Here is a 15515-nt window from a genome sequence, read left to right on the forward strand (position 1 = left end):
CTCTTTGGCCTTCATGTCTTGTAATGAAATTGCAAGATCTGAGGAAAGCAGAGAACTGCTTTTCTTTTTCTTCCCTTCTTTTTAGAACTCTTCTGTTTAAGGTAATACCACAAATAAGAGTGATAGGATGAAAGACCAGAAAAGTCCTTGGAATTTGGTGCTATTTGGAAGGTTTAAGGACTAATTATTTAGAGACCTGTGTGTGTTTCCTGCCAAACTTGGATATGGGCTTACTTGTCTGTCAAGCAGAATAATGCATTTTACATTATTGTTCAATAAAATGAGTAATATCATATAATATAGATAACATATTATATAATTAATTATGAAAGTGTGACAGGCTTGAAAGGAGGCACAGTGCTGAAAATATTTAAGTAGAAAACAGAAAATTGAACAATCTAATTATCTGATAGGATGATCATATAGTGCCTGAGGATTAATTATTAAAAAAAGATAATTTTTTTGTCTTTGCTGTTGATCTGGATTTATCCAGCTTATTTTTTCATTTTTATAGTTGTCATTTGCAGCACTCTGTGGTAATGAGTTCCACTGCTTTAATCATGGTGAAATATGCTTCTGGTTTTCTTCTAGATACTCCTTAATTTCACTTGATTTCCCAGTTTTGGTATAACAGTGAATAGTTGCTTTATTTTTCTGTGCCATCTTTGATTTTTTGGAATTCTGTTATGTCCTTTCACTTATATTCGACAGCTCTTCGCTCAAGCTGAAGGGTCTTATTCTGTTTAATTGCTCATTTTTGGAAGTGTTCTGTGACTTTACAGGATACAACAGAGACAGGGATACCTTTCCAGTTCCAGCTGTTGTTCTTTTGGAGATTATTAAAGAAATTAGCTATCTGCTTTTCTTTTTTAACAGCTCAGTTTCACAGTAAATCAATTTCCACTCCCACATAAATAAGAATTACATGACTCTGTGAATTTTTTTCTCAAAATGTATACTTGACAAAATGTTGTTTCAGGCTAACTTAAGGTATTTGCTGATGTAATCCAAACTGGTAAACAATCAGGAAAAGGAGAATTATTTATCAGCATTTCTTAAAATGACTGTTCTGCTTTTTCATCATGAGATTACTTTCTTCCCCAAGGATTAGCCTGTGTGTCCCTGGCAAAAGAATTATAGTTTATTTTAAGGCCAGACAAAAAAAAATTGTTTTTTCTGTGCCAGGAAAACAGAAGTTCGTTTCTGATGAAATTTGTTGTCCTCCTTATGGTAGCAGATGTGAACAGCTCTCATGCAGGAGGTGTGATTAGCACCTCATCAGTGCATAGTCATTGTTAGCAAAGGCAAAGTAAGGCTCACAAGAGAGAGCAGTGGGAACAATTAATGTTCATGATTATCTTTCCAGTAAATGATCTGAACTTCTGAATAGAAGTTTTAATGGAATATCCAGTGCATGCCAGTGGGTTTCTTTATAAAGAAAATGATAGAAATTAATAAAAATTTGCTAAATTATCTCACAGGGTTTTTTAGGACCTTAAAGCCTATCCTAATCCACAATATTCAGATGGAAAAATATTCTAGCCTTCATTGGGAGCTATTACTGAAAACTGGAGCATGGAGAAATGCCAGAATTGCTGTAGTAGTTTAGCCTTGTGTTCTGTTCAGTGTCACATTTGTGTCTCGGAGGTTTTCTGCCTTGCCATGCAATATAACACCATAGGAATAGATCAGGAGAGGGAGCTGAGGTTTCTGGATCTTTTGTGTGTGTGTGGTTGGTTGAGGTGCTGTATTTTAGATCAGGTATAATCTGAATTCTGGGCTCTGTGTGGGGGTGTGTGAAATCATCTTCACACATTTCCTGGATTGCAGGTTCTGCCCTCAGACATTGCCTGTGTTGGTTTTACCTCTGCCAAACTTGACATCCTGGAGCTGCAGGGAAAGACTGGGAAAGGCAGTGTGCCCGTTTGGAGAGGTAGCCAGGGAGAACTGGCAGAGCAGGTAGGCTGAAGAGGTGGTTTGCTGCCAGGGAATCAGATACAGAGGGAAATCAGGTAACACTCTGTGGGCACAGAGGCCAAGGGGGTAAGGATTAGGAAGGCTGGGTTGGAGCCAGCTGTTCAGAATCTGAAGGGTGGAAAAGCCCTACACTCCCTCAGGTAACACAAGACTATGCTGCTTCCTCCTCCTGTGTTTTACACTTTCAGGAGTGATGAGATAAGTGTTTTATGCTTTTGGATTAAAGTGTGATGGGCTGTCAGTGGTCCTGTGTTTGCTCTTACAAAGCAGATATGAAGGTGTGTAACTGTATGGAAAAGCCAAGAGGCTGCATGGAAGAGGTACCTGTAGTGGACCAAAAAGGAGATAGCAAGGGCTGTTGGAACTGGAAAACTGTATTTGCTGAGCAGGTCTGTGTGGCTTACAGTATAAAAGATGACAGTAAAGGCAGAGGTGAGAAAAACAGAATTGAACAATAAACCAGGAATAACATGAAGGGAGGTTGTGTTGCCATCATGATGAGCAAGCACTTGGAGTTTTCTCCCAAGGACCATTGTGGTTTGCTGCAGATGAGTGTTAGGAAAACCGGCATGGTCTAAGCATGCCGGCATGGTCTAAGCATGCTGGCATGGTCTAAGCACATGGGCAGGTGGAATGGCTGCAGATGTGTTCTTAGAAATAGCAGGGGTTATTAAAATAATTTAAAAGGCTGTTCACTGTGTCTGCATGCACGTAGATTAATGTGATTCATACAGGTGCTGCTGGTGGGGGGAGAGAAATGTAAATTCTTTTGTGGTTTCTGGAGAGCTTCCATTGCTTTCACTCAAAATGCTGCCTTGAGGAGCTGCTACAGTGGTGGGTGTATCTTGATTAATTAGTGCTCTGAATACCTGTCTGTTAGCATTTGTGTGGATGGAAAAGCCAAACAAATTAACCTTGGAGGAGAAATGAGTTTAGATTGGGCTGGCACCAAAGCTAATTTCTTTCTAATGCAAATGTAACCCAGAGCACTCAAACATTGACAGATCCTAGTACTTGGGGCTTTATTTTTGCTTGGGATACATTACTTTTTATTTTTTTTCTTTTTATTTCCAAATTTTCAAAATCTTAAATAATTTAATTTTTTTTTCCATTATTATTTTTAGTAATCTTGTAATAGAGAAGTGCTTCCCTTCATTAGGTTGTCTTGCTTTTAGAATAAGGTTGCCCTAAACAGTGATGTTTTAGAGATTTACCCAATGGTTTTATCCTGTGTGGAGACTGAGTGTAGAAAGACCTACTTTTCCTTGTGTCAAGAGGATTTGTTTTGACTTTAGACTATACTAAATTGAAGGTTTCTGCAACTTGACAGGGCCTTATGAAACCCAGTAACTTGTAGATGTGTACAGAGGCTAGGTTGGTGTGCTGATAGATATCTGGACTGCAGAATAGATCTTGAGGGAAAAAAAAATCATAATTTTTTGTTTTCCAATGCTGCTGTTGAGATAAGGACAGAAAAGTGGTGCATCCTTCAAAGCAGCAGCTCTATCCAGTCTACTGAATTAAGTAGTTTTCAGTCCTGTGTGACAGTATCTTGTGTAAAATATAACAGACCTTCTGCAACTCAGGGAATGCTACATCCCTGTTGACAGTTCAAATTAATCTTAGTGTATTACAAGAATTAAAAATCATTATCTTGTCCTTGCTCAAGGAAGCTTGTTACAAAATGTATGGCTAGATGCAGGGCAAAGAAGCTTCAGTTCACTTTTCTGGGTGTTATTCAGATAAGCTTTAAGATTTATGATAGAACTGGGAGTCTTGCATAGAAATGAGTCTCCTTCAGTGCTTTGGGCAGTACCTAAAGCAGTTGGTTCACATACAGAAAGAAAAAAGATATCTCTGTCTTACGGAATATCAGTTTAGGGGACAGATGTACAGATTCCTCCCCACACCCCATAGTGCTAGCCTTGGTAACTTTAATTAAGTATTCTCAAAGTTCAAAGTTGTTGGCTTACCTAGCTATTTGGAAGCTTGTCCAGGCATTATCAAGAAGCTTTTGGAGATTATCGTTATGTAGTTCGTGCTGTCGTGCAGAATGGGGGCTGGACCCTTTGGCCTATTGTGGATCCAGACTGATTTAAACCAGCACAGGGTTTAAAGTGCATTTTCCAGATGTGCCTGCTAATTTGGTAGTGAAGATAACTGACAGGGATGAAAGCCCTGGTTGGAGAAGGCTGGGAATCTTAAGGAGAGAAAGAGAAAATAACACTATGTAAACATGCTGCTGAAAGCTATGTTAGAATTCCTGCAGTCAGTTGGGGAGAGAGATAAAGCTGTGTTGGTTATCTAAATTTTACTATTTTTCTAACACTGAAATATTTCATTTTCAATCCCTGAAGTTCTTGTCAAGTAGAGTGTGGCAGGAGAGGACTTTAATGCCATCTCCACCTTGGTCTAAGCTACAGGGAATAGTGGAAAAGCCTCACAGGTGAGGCAGGGGAATATTCCCAAAATAGCAGAATACAAATGCACCTATGCATGCAGCCACACTGGGAAAGAAGTCTTCAGCAAGGCTGTTGTAGCATTGTGCTTCCTGAGGAGTGACACCAACCCTTCCATGGTTGAGGGATAATATTAGTTTAAGGTCTCATACTTGTCTAGATTTTTGTTTTTCTGACATAATTATTTATTGCTTCTACTTGCTGTTTGCAACAGGAGGGAGAAAATATTTTCTATCTGGCTGTGGAAGATATTGAAACAGACACAGAACTTCTCATTGGGTACTTGGACAGTGACATGGAAGAAGAGGAGGAGGAGGAGGAAGAAGTAACTGTTATCCAGGAAGATGAAGACAGTGGCAGCAATAAAGAAGTTCAACCAGCTGGTGACAAAGTTGCAGGTGAGCAATATGTAAAATATAGGGTTAACTTAGAGCTTAAAAGTGGTGATAAAGAAAGAGAATACTAACAGTGTAGGACTGGGGAACTAGAAGGTCCCTGGGGTTGAACCTGAATTCTTGCATTATTTTAATCTCTTTTTTTAGGTTGGAGTTGAGCTTCTTTGCCTTATAAGGAGCAGTAAGTCTTGTGAATTACTGAGTGAATGAGGGAGCCTTAAACAGTAACCATTAATTTTTGAACTAAAGACAGTTTGTTTCACCTGACACACAAGCTTATGAATGCTGAGCTTTTGCTCTAAGAGGGGTAATTTCTTTCTTACTTGGGTGGGAGAGAAATAAACCTTCCATAGAGCTATTCAGCCAATCCTAAGGTGTGTAGGAAAGGAAAGGTGAGCTGAGCTGTCTGGGGAATTCTCAGCATCTTTATCAAAGATGAAGATGAATTAATGAATGACTAATTGTATTGAGGTTCTTATTGAGTTGAATTACTAATTTGGACCAACAGTCTAAGTCACACCTATCTTAACACTTTCCATGTTGATGGTAATCCACTTAAGATAGGCTGTCTATAATCCCTTCAGAGACATTGTTTTTTGTGAGTTTCATGCCACCATTTTGCATAATCTGTTTCTGGCAGAGAGTCTCTCTTAATGTAACCTGGGACCTACTCCTTTACATTGGTTTTGCTTCCAATCATGCAGATCCTCTCACCTGTAAACAGGACCATGCATGCCCAAACTGTGAATCCAGTTTTGCCAGCCAGGAGATCCTAGCTGAGCATCTGCAGACTTTGCACCAAAAACCCAGTGAGGAAAAGGAATTTAAGTGCCGAAATTGTGGAAAGAAATTCCCTGTTAAACAAGCTCTGCAAAGACAGTGAGTAGAAACAGGAGTGTTTTTCAGGGATCACTTAAATCAATTTTAATTCAATCTTTGTTTCTCTTGACCTAATCACAAGCTAAGCTTTAATTTTTATGCATCTGTATTTATACCCTTACCCTTTGCTTTAATCTTTTGATGTCTTCATTTCTCGTATTTGTTGTAGAATTCAATGGGAATTGGAAAAATATTGACAGTTTTTATGTATTAAAATCATACACTGGAAACCAGACCAGAGCAGCAGTTGGGTGCAGCATTACTGGTCTCCATCAGTGGAATATTTAGTAGTTTAGGAGGTGTAATTTTCAAGCTGTCAATGCTGGTACAGAATTAAAGTAAGATTTAAGGGGAAAAAAAAAAAAACAAAGAAAACCAATGCTTCATCTTCCCTTCATTAAATATTTGGGTGATGGAAAAACAAAATAGAAACATGAAAGATGTGAGTTTTAAGAACATGTCTTTATTGTCCTTGAGAGTATAAATATGCAGTTTTATCACTAAAGTCTTTATCTTAGAATTATGCTTCTGCACAGAAACATAGCTGGTTTTCTTCTGTTGTTTATATATGCATTTTCTTACAATTAGATAGATATATTACTTCTTATTATACATTTAATTACAGATTGTTAACCTACTTTTTGTAAAGGTGTATATAGTTGATGATTACTGCAAGCGTGTATGAGTTGTAGAATGTTGCCCTTACATCCTTTTTTTCCTTTTTTTTTGTCTCTTAGTGTACTTCAGTGCACAGAGAATATCAGCCCAGGAGACTCCTCAAGAAGTTTCCAGTGCTCTGTTTGCAATACTGCCTTCAGCTCGGAATCGAGGTTTTGTGTCCGAGTTACAGGACTGCTGTCATGTCCTCGCTGGCCTCCCTTTGCATGTTCGCTTTCCAAAAGCTTGGTAGTGTTTGGGAATCCTAACAGGGCAAGGACTCAAATGCTTTCATTCCTCTCTGCTGTAAGTAATGCATGAGGTGGCCTTGGAACTCTGCAGTGCAGCATGTGTTCAGCTCTGAGTACTTGCTACAGCTCTGGTTTCTGGAGACACTGCCTGATGTGTTTGTTTTGTTTTTTTGTCTCTCTTTGTTATCCCATGTAGTTATGAGCAGCATAAGGAGGCATGCAGAGGGGATGCCAGGTTCATATGCAAGGCAGATAGCTGTGGGAAGAGGTTCAAGAGCAAGGATGCTCTGAAAAAACACAAAGAAAATGTTCACAGTGGTAAGAGTTTGATGTTCCTTCAGAAAAAATCCCCTGTGACATGTTCCTAGCCTTAAATTTGCAAATCAGAGTAAACATTATCATTGGTTTATTTTTTAATGGCTCCATTTGTCTCAAATAGAAAATTAAGAAGTAAGATAATTGCAAGAGTTACTATTCCTCCTCCTCTCCTGAAGAAGTTACTGTAGGCCATATGAATCATTAGTCTCCTGCAGAAAATGTAATAGGAATCTTGAGAAGTTCAAACTAGGCAAAAAGTAGATGAAATGAAGTATTTCAGGAGTGAGGAAAATCAACCACTGGCACAAACTGTTACAGGAAATTGTGAGTTCTTGATTTTTTTTGTATTTTCAGGACACAATGGGATGTCTTTTCTTTGCCTAATCAAACCGTTAAGCTTGATCAGGGTTGCATCTGTTGTGCAGGAAGCCAGATGAGACCATCCACTGCTTCTCTTAGGCCCTAGTGTTTTCATATCTGTGTGCTGTGAGTAGTTTTCACTCAAACTTCACTCTCTTCTCATGAAAGGGCAAAACACTACTCTCAGGTCCACAACACAGGTCCCAGTTCTGGCATTCTGCACTCTCTCTGTGTGCCCCCTCTCCGTGTCAAAGGAATTCCATTATGTGTGGGGAGAGCAGAATTCCAGAGTGCACAGAAAACAGTCTTCAGTTGATGGTGGCAGCACTAAGATGCTTTTTTCAGTCTCTTTCTGCTTCCAAACTCTTGCAGTGTAGAGAAAATTTTCTGTAATCATTCTTACAAAAATTATGCCTTTTTTTTTGGTATCAGTAATAATTTTTTTCATCTATGAGCACTGTTATGTTTAGGTTTAGTTTTTGTCAGTTGTGTAGTGGTATATGAATTCCACATTGAAGGACTAAGTGTATTCCTGCATTATGTGTCTATTTTTGTGTATAAATACTTGTCATAGGTTTTATAAATTTTTACTTTTATAATGTTTCTTTTGTTCAGTGTAGTATGCATGTGTTTTACCTAAGCTAGGAACTATCTTGCATGGGCATCTTAAATTATAAACAAATAATTAGGTTTATGGTGGCTTTGTGGGGTACTAAAAGAATCTCTAAAGGTAAGTAATAGATAAACTCAAGTGTTCTGTGACTTTTTAAAGCAGCTGTGATAAAGGAAGGAAAATGTCTGGTAGCTGACCTGTACCTTGTTTTATAATTTGCATTTTAGACAAGATTTGAATTAATGATCTGATGCTAATATTATTTCCCTGTTTTGTTTATTTAAAGACTATTAATGATATTTTATATAGTAGGATGCTTAATAATTTCTAAATGAACAAAAATAGGAAATGGTTTGACTTAAGTTTGAGATTTTTATTTTGTCACTGCTGCACCAACTCCTGTATTGATTTCTGGATGAAATGAACTGTTCAGTTGCCAAGTGAGCTGTTCTCAGTTGCGAGCTGTGCTCTTCATGTGGGATTGGTGGTGTATGATAACATCTATTTGAAAGGTTTTTTTTCTTTATTGTTCTGGTTTTCTTAATTTACATTCCACCAGTGACTAGTTTGTTGGACACCCACAGAGAACTCCTGATACGAAACACTTTGAAGATGGAATACAAATGTAAAAATCTTATGTCAGTCAAATGACCTGTGAAATGTCACAGGCTCAGTGGAAATATTTAGGTTCTTTCTTAGCACTTCCTCTTTAAGATGTTGGTGGTATTTTGTTTCTGTTTCAGGAAATTCTAGGAAGAAGCTGATGTGTTCAGTGTGCAATAAGAAATGTTCCTCAGCAGCAAATCTCCAGGAGCATCGAAAGGTCAGTGAGATGAAGGCTGACTCACAGCAGGCAGTGACTTCCCTGAGAAGTGAGGCTGTGCTGCTCACGTCACTTGAAAGCTGCTATGCAAGCCTTTGGGTGATCTCTTTCATGATTACAAAGCCAACCTGGTTTAGTGTGGGTATTTACTTATGTAGTCACGTACTCAAGCCAAGTATCTCCCTAAAGTTTTCATGTATCTCTTCCCAAATGCTAATATGTTACTCCAGCATTAAGTCAGAATTGCCTGCTGTTCTTCAGTGTTCTTAAACACTGTGTTGTGTAACCATGGCATACATACAGACCATAAAATAGGTTCATGAGCCTTCAGTTTTTCTACAAAACACAGTAATTTTCTTACTGATTTTTGAAATACCACTTAGGGGAGTTACTTCTGTTGTAGTTATGCAGTATTAAAAAAAAATCTTCCTCAAACCCAAATTTTAATGTCTTTTTTTTTATGCACATAATCTTTTATAACCAGAACAAGAGGGGTTAACAGTTGAAAAACATCTATTTGAAATAAGGGTGTTCATGTAGAAATACAGATGGACCATGAATATGAGATTCTGAATCCATTATACGCAGAGGAAGTCCCTGCAAGATTAATTTGATAAATCACTAAAACCCAGGAGAATCTGTTTTTGCAAAAAGCTGCATTGTACTGTTTATCAGATTAACTGTAAGTCTTTAATAATACCCTGGTTATAACCTGAATCCATTGAGGATATAAATGATATCAATTAAAATATGTTGTTGCAAAGGAAGTGGTGGGGCCCCTCCTTTTAAATTTGTTTTTCTCCGTGCTTGTGTTAGTATGCCCTGCACTTGTTGTGTAATAGGGCTATATTTTCTTATAGTGGTGTACCTTGCCATATGTTATTAAAGTTTTACACATTGGCACAGGTCTTGCACATCAGGCCTTTAAAATGCAAAATACTCTGGTTAGAGTGTCCATTTTATTAAATGTTTGTTCTGTTTCAGTAGTTGTAATTCTGGGTAGACATTGTGACACACAGGTTTCTCAAATATGATTGATGTTATCAGCTGACCTTAAGAATCACCATGAAGATTTTGTGCATAAAACTGTCTTTGCTTTTGATTAGCTTTTCTTTTAAAACATGCAGAAAATGGGTATTTCAGACCTTCACAACTGTATCAGATAGTGAAGGAGATTGCACATAGTAGTACTAACACTGTTTGTTTGCTTGAATTAATTTCCTTTTGTAGGAAGTCGGGCAGGATCATCAGCATTGGCAAAAACATTTGTACAGGCCATAAAACCAGTATGAGAACAGTATGAAAATAATAGGTAAAACCAGGAGAAAAAGACAGATTTCAATGTAAAGAAATAAAAGGGGAGAATAAAAAGGTGAAATATAACAGAAAACAAGCCCAAACAACAGAAAAATCTGACAGAGGAAGGAGGTAAAAGAGGGTGGCTGTAGGGGCTTGATATGTGTTTACTTTCTGAAGACATGGTCATTCACATCTGTAGCTTTCATGTCAAATTTAAACTCATTTTTAGTTTCATGTGTCTTGTGCACTGCTTGTGCCTTAACTGTCTAACAGTATTCTGATACTGAGTTCTGAAGTTTGAGTAAAGTGCCAAGTTCAATCACTCAACAGTGATAACAAAGAGGAGGAAAGTGAGGGGACTGTTAATCTTCACTGGTGCATATTCCTCCTAAATGACTCCTTTCAGTATAAGGATCTCATGTTTTGGATTTGAATTGTTTACAGGAAGTCAGATTTCAAAGTGAGCAGGTACTTGTGAGTAGCACGGTCTGCTAGGCCTCCCCAGTGATGCTCTACTGTTCTGTAATGGAAAGGGAAGATACATTCCTACAAATCCCAGGGTTGCTGGCTTCTTTTCCCAGTCAGAGTTGATAGTGCTGCACTTCCAGTGTTTGTAAGTGGACCAGGGGAGTCTCCCTCTTCATGGCTGAGCTTCTGACTCTTACTGTAAGCACATGTGTTCATGGTAACGCAGCTCATTCTTCTTTTAAGAAAGATGATGAAGGATACCTTGAAGTGTAGGGCAGTCAGGCTTTTTTGGATTTGGAATTGCAGGTTTTGTGTGTTACTGGTAAGACTGGTTTGTACTGGTGCTTTTCTGGATTTCTGAGCAGATTTCTTACATGGACCTGTACAGTTCCATTCAGCGGTAGTGCTGTCTGCCGAGGGACCAAACCAAGGTAGATCCTGTAGGCACACAGTTTGTGGTGATTGGGAATAGGGCTGCAGCCGAGCCTCATCCCCAGTGGGCACAGCTGTGAGCAGCAGGTGAGCAGCACTGACAGCAATAAGCCAGGGAGGGGCCAGGGGACTGACCAACCACCAAAGGGACAGAGGGCACACAGGGGCAGGGCATCAACATCAGGGGATAAAAGGCCGGGCTGAAGAACAGTAAAGTGCTGGTGTTTGAAGCCTTCTTTGCTGTCAGTTGTGCCTCCACCATCAAGATCCTACTTTGGTCAGAGTTTGTGAGTGTGTATGAAGAGCCCTTGAGTCTCTGAACTTCTAAAACTTTGTAGAGCTGGACTTCCTGCAAAATTCGTGTGAGTAGAGTCACACTTAAAAATCTGCTCTGCTTCCCAACCCCTCACCACCTTTTTTTTTGCCTGCCAGTTGCAAGCATCTCATTTGGGTTAATTTCTGACCTTTTTGTTTAACACTGAAAATTGTTTTGATCTACTGGGCAGCCATTATTTTTATTTACTAGAAATTGCTCTCAACTGCCTCCTGTTTTTCCAGCATTTAGTCCTAAATGCTGTAATGTGCTGTGATGTTGAAAATACTGCATTTATAGTTTGAGACAATGCTGCCTTTCCACTGTCTGGCCTCTAAAAGCTTTTAAGAGAAACAGTCCTGCAAGAGTGTGATAGTACTTGTTTTTTAAAATTCTGACAGAAGCTATGAAGCTATGTTATTTTTACATGTGTCTTGGCTAGAAGAAAATGTCCTGACAAGTTAGTCTGCATTTGGTTTTTTTAATGTTTTCTTAATAATGATATTTTAAATGGATATGGTAGATAGAAATACAGGTTATACAAACTGACAGTATAGTTGTAATGATCTTTTTTTGTTGGCAGTTAAGAATTTTTACTTTTTGGGAGATGTTTTTCAGCAAGGGGACAAGCAAGGGTGAAATCACAGAATATTCTTCAGTCTTAGTATAGCTACTGGCTAATAAGTAGCTACATTCTATTAGAGAATTTTTGTCTGTGTAAGAGGTATGGTCTTGTTTTAGACACACATTTAATTGTCATAAAACATTTTGCAGGTCCATGAGGTCTTTGAGTGTCAAGACTGTGACAAGAAGTTCATTTCGGCGAACCAGCTGAAGCGCCATATGATAACTCATTCAGGTAATGCGCACAAACGACACAGAGCTCTGTGTGTGTGGATATGTATTCTGTGTGTGTGGAGTTTTACCTGAGTTAGTTTCTTATGCAAGGCTTAATGAAATGTGTGTTGTCTGAGTCGAGCAAGCCAATCTCAGGTTCCAGGGAAACTGAGTTAGCTTTTCCAAGCCTTCCAAATTTCTGAGTGAAGTGGTGTAGTCTTCTTCCTACTGCTACTTTGTGTAAAGATGTTATGCCCTGCTGGCTGGAGTAGATGAGGTCAGCGGGTTGGGGTGGGCCAAAAGGCTGCTATGTGGCTTAGAGAGGAGGTGAAAAACCAGTGCCTGAGGTTTTCTGCTGAGAAGAGGCTGGGAGCTGGGTGTGCTGTCAGTGATCTGTGCTACATACTGTGTTTTCTTGTTTATCTGTGTAGTTTATCTGTGCTAGTGGGCTCACAGATTCAGGTCAGAGCAGAGCAGCTCACGGGCCACACCATCCGCAGACCACTCACAAAGATTCCCTTGTGCCAGCATGAATCCGCTGTGAGCAGGGAGTGTCCCATCTTTGGGTTTGGCAGTGTGGCACTGGGTGGCTCTGCCAGGATTTCTGTTCACTGCAAATCCAGCATTTTCTGTGTCCCTCACCAGTGATTAGGAACATCAAGCAACACAATGGAAACACAAACATTGTTCTATCAAATGCATTAGCATTTAAACAAATGCAGATTTTTACAGCTGCACAGGCTTAGAGTTGAACTGTTTTCTTGGTATCAGTCCACAAGAAAAGCTTATTTCTTGTAACATAATCTGTATCTCAGAGGCTCCTGGCTTTCTTTTGACACTTTTGGATGAGCATTAGTGCAGTTAAATTGCAGTCACCAGTTGAAGCATAAAGGCTTTTTGCATAGGAACTTTTGGGTTTGGAAGCTAATATGTATATTGTTAATTAAGTTTTAAAACATTTAAACTGTCATGGCCTCTTTCACATTTGTAATCTGGAAACACAGTTTTCCTCTTTGAAGTCATTCTCTTTTGATTTAAGCTAATTAATCAGAGTTTAGTTTTAGCAATGAGTATTGCAAAGAATGTGCCAATTTCTTGAGATACACCATGGCTCATCTTTTGTGAAGTGACTTAACTGTCTAACATAAAGGGCATTAGGTGTCTTTCTAATTGGTTTAATCTTAATTGGGTTGACTTAATTGCAGAAATCTCTCTGGGGAGATGACTGTCTTTGGCTTTCATCTTCTCCCCCTGTATAAACAGGAGATTAAATGTCCCCCACTCATTTTCTGCAGAAAAACGCCCCTACACCTGCGAGGTTTGCAATAAGTCCTTCAAACGACTTGATCAAGTGACTGCACACAAAATAATACACAGTGAAGATAAACCTTATAAATGCAAGCTTTGTGGAAAGGGATTTGCCCACAGAAATGTTTACAAGAATCACAAGAAGGTAAAGCACTCTGCTGTTGTTGTTTACAGGTCTGCCAGCCTCAGATTTGCAGATTTTTTTTCTTTTAAGTAGTTCATCGTTAAGCTCTGCCATGCTTATAAACATGGGATTAAAGTATTGGAGAATGTAGTTTTAGTGTTCTTTGTTATATCCAAAATTTCAAAAGGCTGAACCAATTCTAGTAAACAAAAAAAGTTAAATAAAGAGAAGTAAAGCACAGTTGCTTGGTAAAGCATCAAATAAATCCCATTTTGACTTTTTGTTTTGTTTTAGTTTTTTTGCTTTGCTTTGGTTGTGGTTTTTTTTGAAGTACTAGGTTATCATGATTTAAAGATGTTTTCAAATACTTTTTCTTAATAGTGTAATTGCATAAAACTGTGTAGTACTCTTGCAGTCATTGTTGGACTTAGCAGCAGATGCTTTCAAACTACACTAAATTTGAACTTGGTGCAGTGTTCACATATTAAAACAATATCAGAAGAAACGTTACCTGAAAAATAGACTCACAAAGGAATGTTCTGTGCCTCTGTTGAAGCTCAAATCTGCTTGGCCTAATTTCTGTAATGCCTGTCATTAGTTTTAACCTGGGCTTACATTTCTAATGGCAAGGCTCTATCCAGGACTGCTGAAAAAGACTGAAAAAAAAAAAAAAAAAGGAAAAAAACCCAACCCTGATATAGCCATACCTCCAAGTGTTTCGCCGTGTGGCTCACGTTATATTCCATCTGGGAATTTGGCACAGGATCTTTGCACCATCTCTTGCACTTGCAGCCATAAATCATGTAAGAGCAGTAATAATGCCTCTCACAGGATGAAATGGTGATGACTGTCTAAAACAAGAAAGCATGCAGCAGCCTGCTGAAGGACAAGATTATCTCCCATATGTTATATTTTATGGTCTAGACTTTAAGAAAATAGGACAGAACCTTGCAGATTGGATATATTCTAAGACAAATGTATAAAATATTAGAAAGATAGCTCTGTGTTTTAAATGAATCCTGCTTACATGTTTCCTGATGTTAGCTAACTATTGATGACTGGTAAGGAGTTTGGGTTGAAAATGGACTTCAGGATTAAGTATGAAGGAGTAAACACTTTGACCCAATTCTGTGTTTAAAGCAGCAGTACCACCAGCATAAACAAGGATTAGAGGTTCCACTTAATAGGAAAAATATTAAAATTTAGACAGCTTTAGTGGGTACCAAATTTTGACAAATTCCTTAAAGCATTTTGGAATGCTGGTTTCCTGGACCTGTTTGCACCTAGTACTGGCTGTAAATCAACACTGCTCAATATTGAGAGAAACTTGTTCCTGTGTTTGCATAAAGATTACCCAAACAGCTGTGACTGTTCACCCATCCACATGTAGGTCTCTGAATTCACTTGCTGAGTGAGGAGGCGAACAGGAGAGACAGGAGACTGGCATAGGAGACTGGCATGGATGGCCTGAGTTGCTTTTTCAGACACACCTCTCTCCTGACACACTGAGGAAACAACAGGAGGAGAGGTGGCAAGCAGCCGAGGGGAGTCTGGATGTGTGTGCACAAAAGCCAGTTGTACCACACAACTCAGGATGTGGTGGTTTGGGAGGCCAAAATAGTTTTGAGTGCCATGATTTTGGGAAGGCTATGCCTAGGGAAAGAGGACGGTGGTTCTCCTGCTTGTTCACATGAATGCGGATCCAGGAACAGTGTAAATGTAAAACTTTATTGTGTATTCTACTTCTATGTATTTCTTCAGCTTAGATTTTTAAATGATTTTTAGATGTATGTTTCCTGTAAGATGTCTTCCTAGGTTTATTTTCTTTTGGAGGAAGATAATTGAACTCTAAGTAATTTCAGGGTCCTTTTCTGAGTTTCAGGATTAGGTTACTGGGCTAGTAGCAGGGAGCATAGATACCTGCAGTAGGAATGAGTGGTATAGGAGTTAAAACCACTTAAATCAAGAGCATTGAACAGAAAACATACCTTTAAATTTGATA

General features: G+C 38.7%; 1 protein-coding gene across 3 annotated transcripts in view; it reads left to right on the plus strand.

The window, feature by feature from the left end:
• Positions 1-15515, plus strand: part of PRDM5 (PR/SET domain 5) — a 59015-nt gene that overhangs the window by 11349 nt on the left and 32151 nt on the right. For 2 of the 3 annotated variants that reach the window (XM_039722813.1, XM_039722820.1), the window contains exons 4-10: positions 4651-4834; positions 5536-5710; positions 6448-6540; positions 6815-6936; positions 8653-8732; positions 12019-12103; positions 13377-13534. In XM_039722813.1, coding sequence (XP_039578747.1) covers positions 4651-4834; positions 5536-5710; positions 6448-6540; positions 6815-6936; positions 8653-8732; positions 12019-12103; positions 13377-13534 — 897 coding nt within the window. The remainder of the gene's footprint in view (positions 1-4650; positions 4835-5535; positions 5711-6447; positions 6541-6814; positions 6937-8652; positions 8733-12018; positions 12104-13376; positions 13535-15515) is intronic. The other variant, XM_039722828.1, reaches the window with a different exon arrangement.

Source organism: Passer montanus, unplaced genomic scaffold (genome assembly GCF_014805655.1).
Source record: "Passer montanus isolate IOZ18808 unplaced genomic scaffold, ASM1480565v1 scaffold108, whole genome shotgun sequence".
NCBI classification, from domain to species: domain Eukaryota; kingdom Metazoa; phylum Chordata; class Aves; order Passeriformes; family Passeridae; genus Passer; species Passer montanus.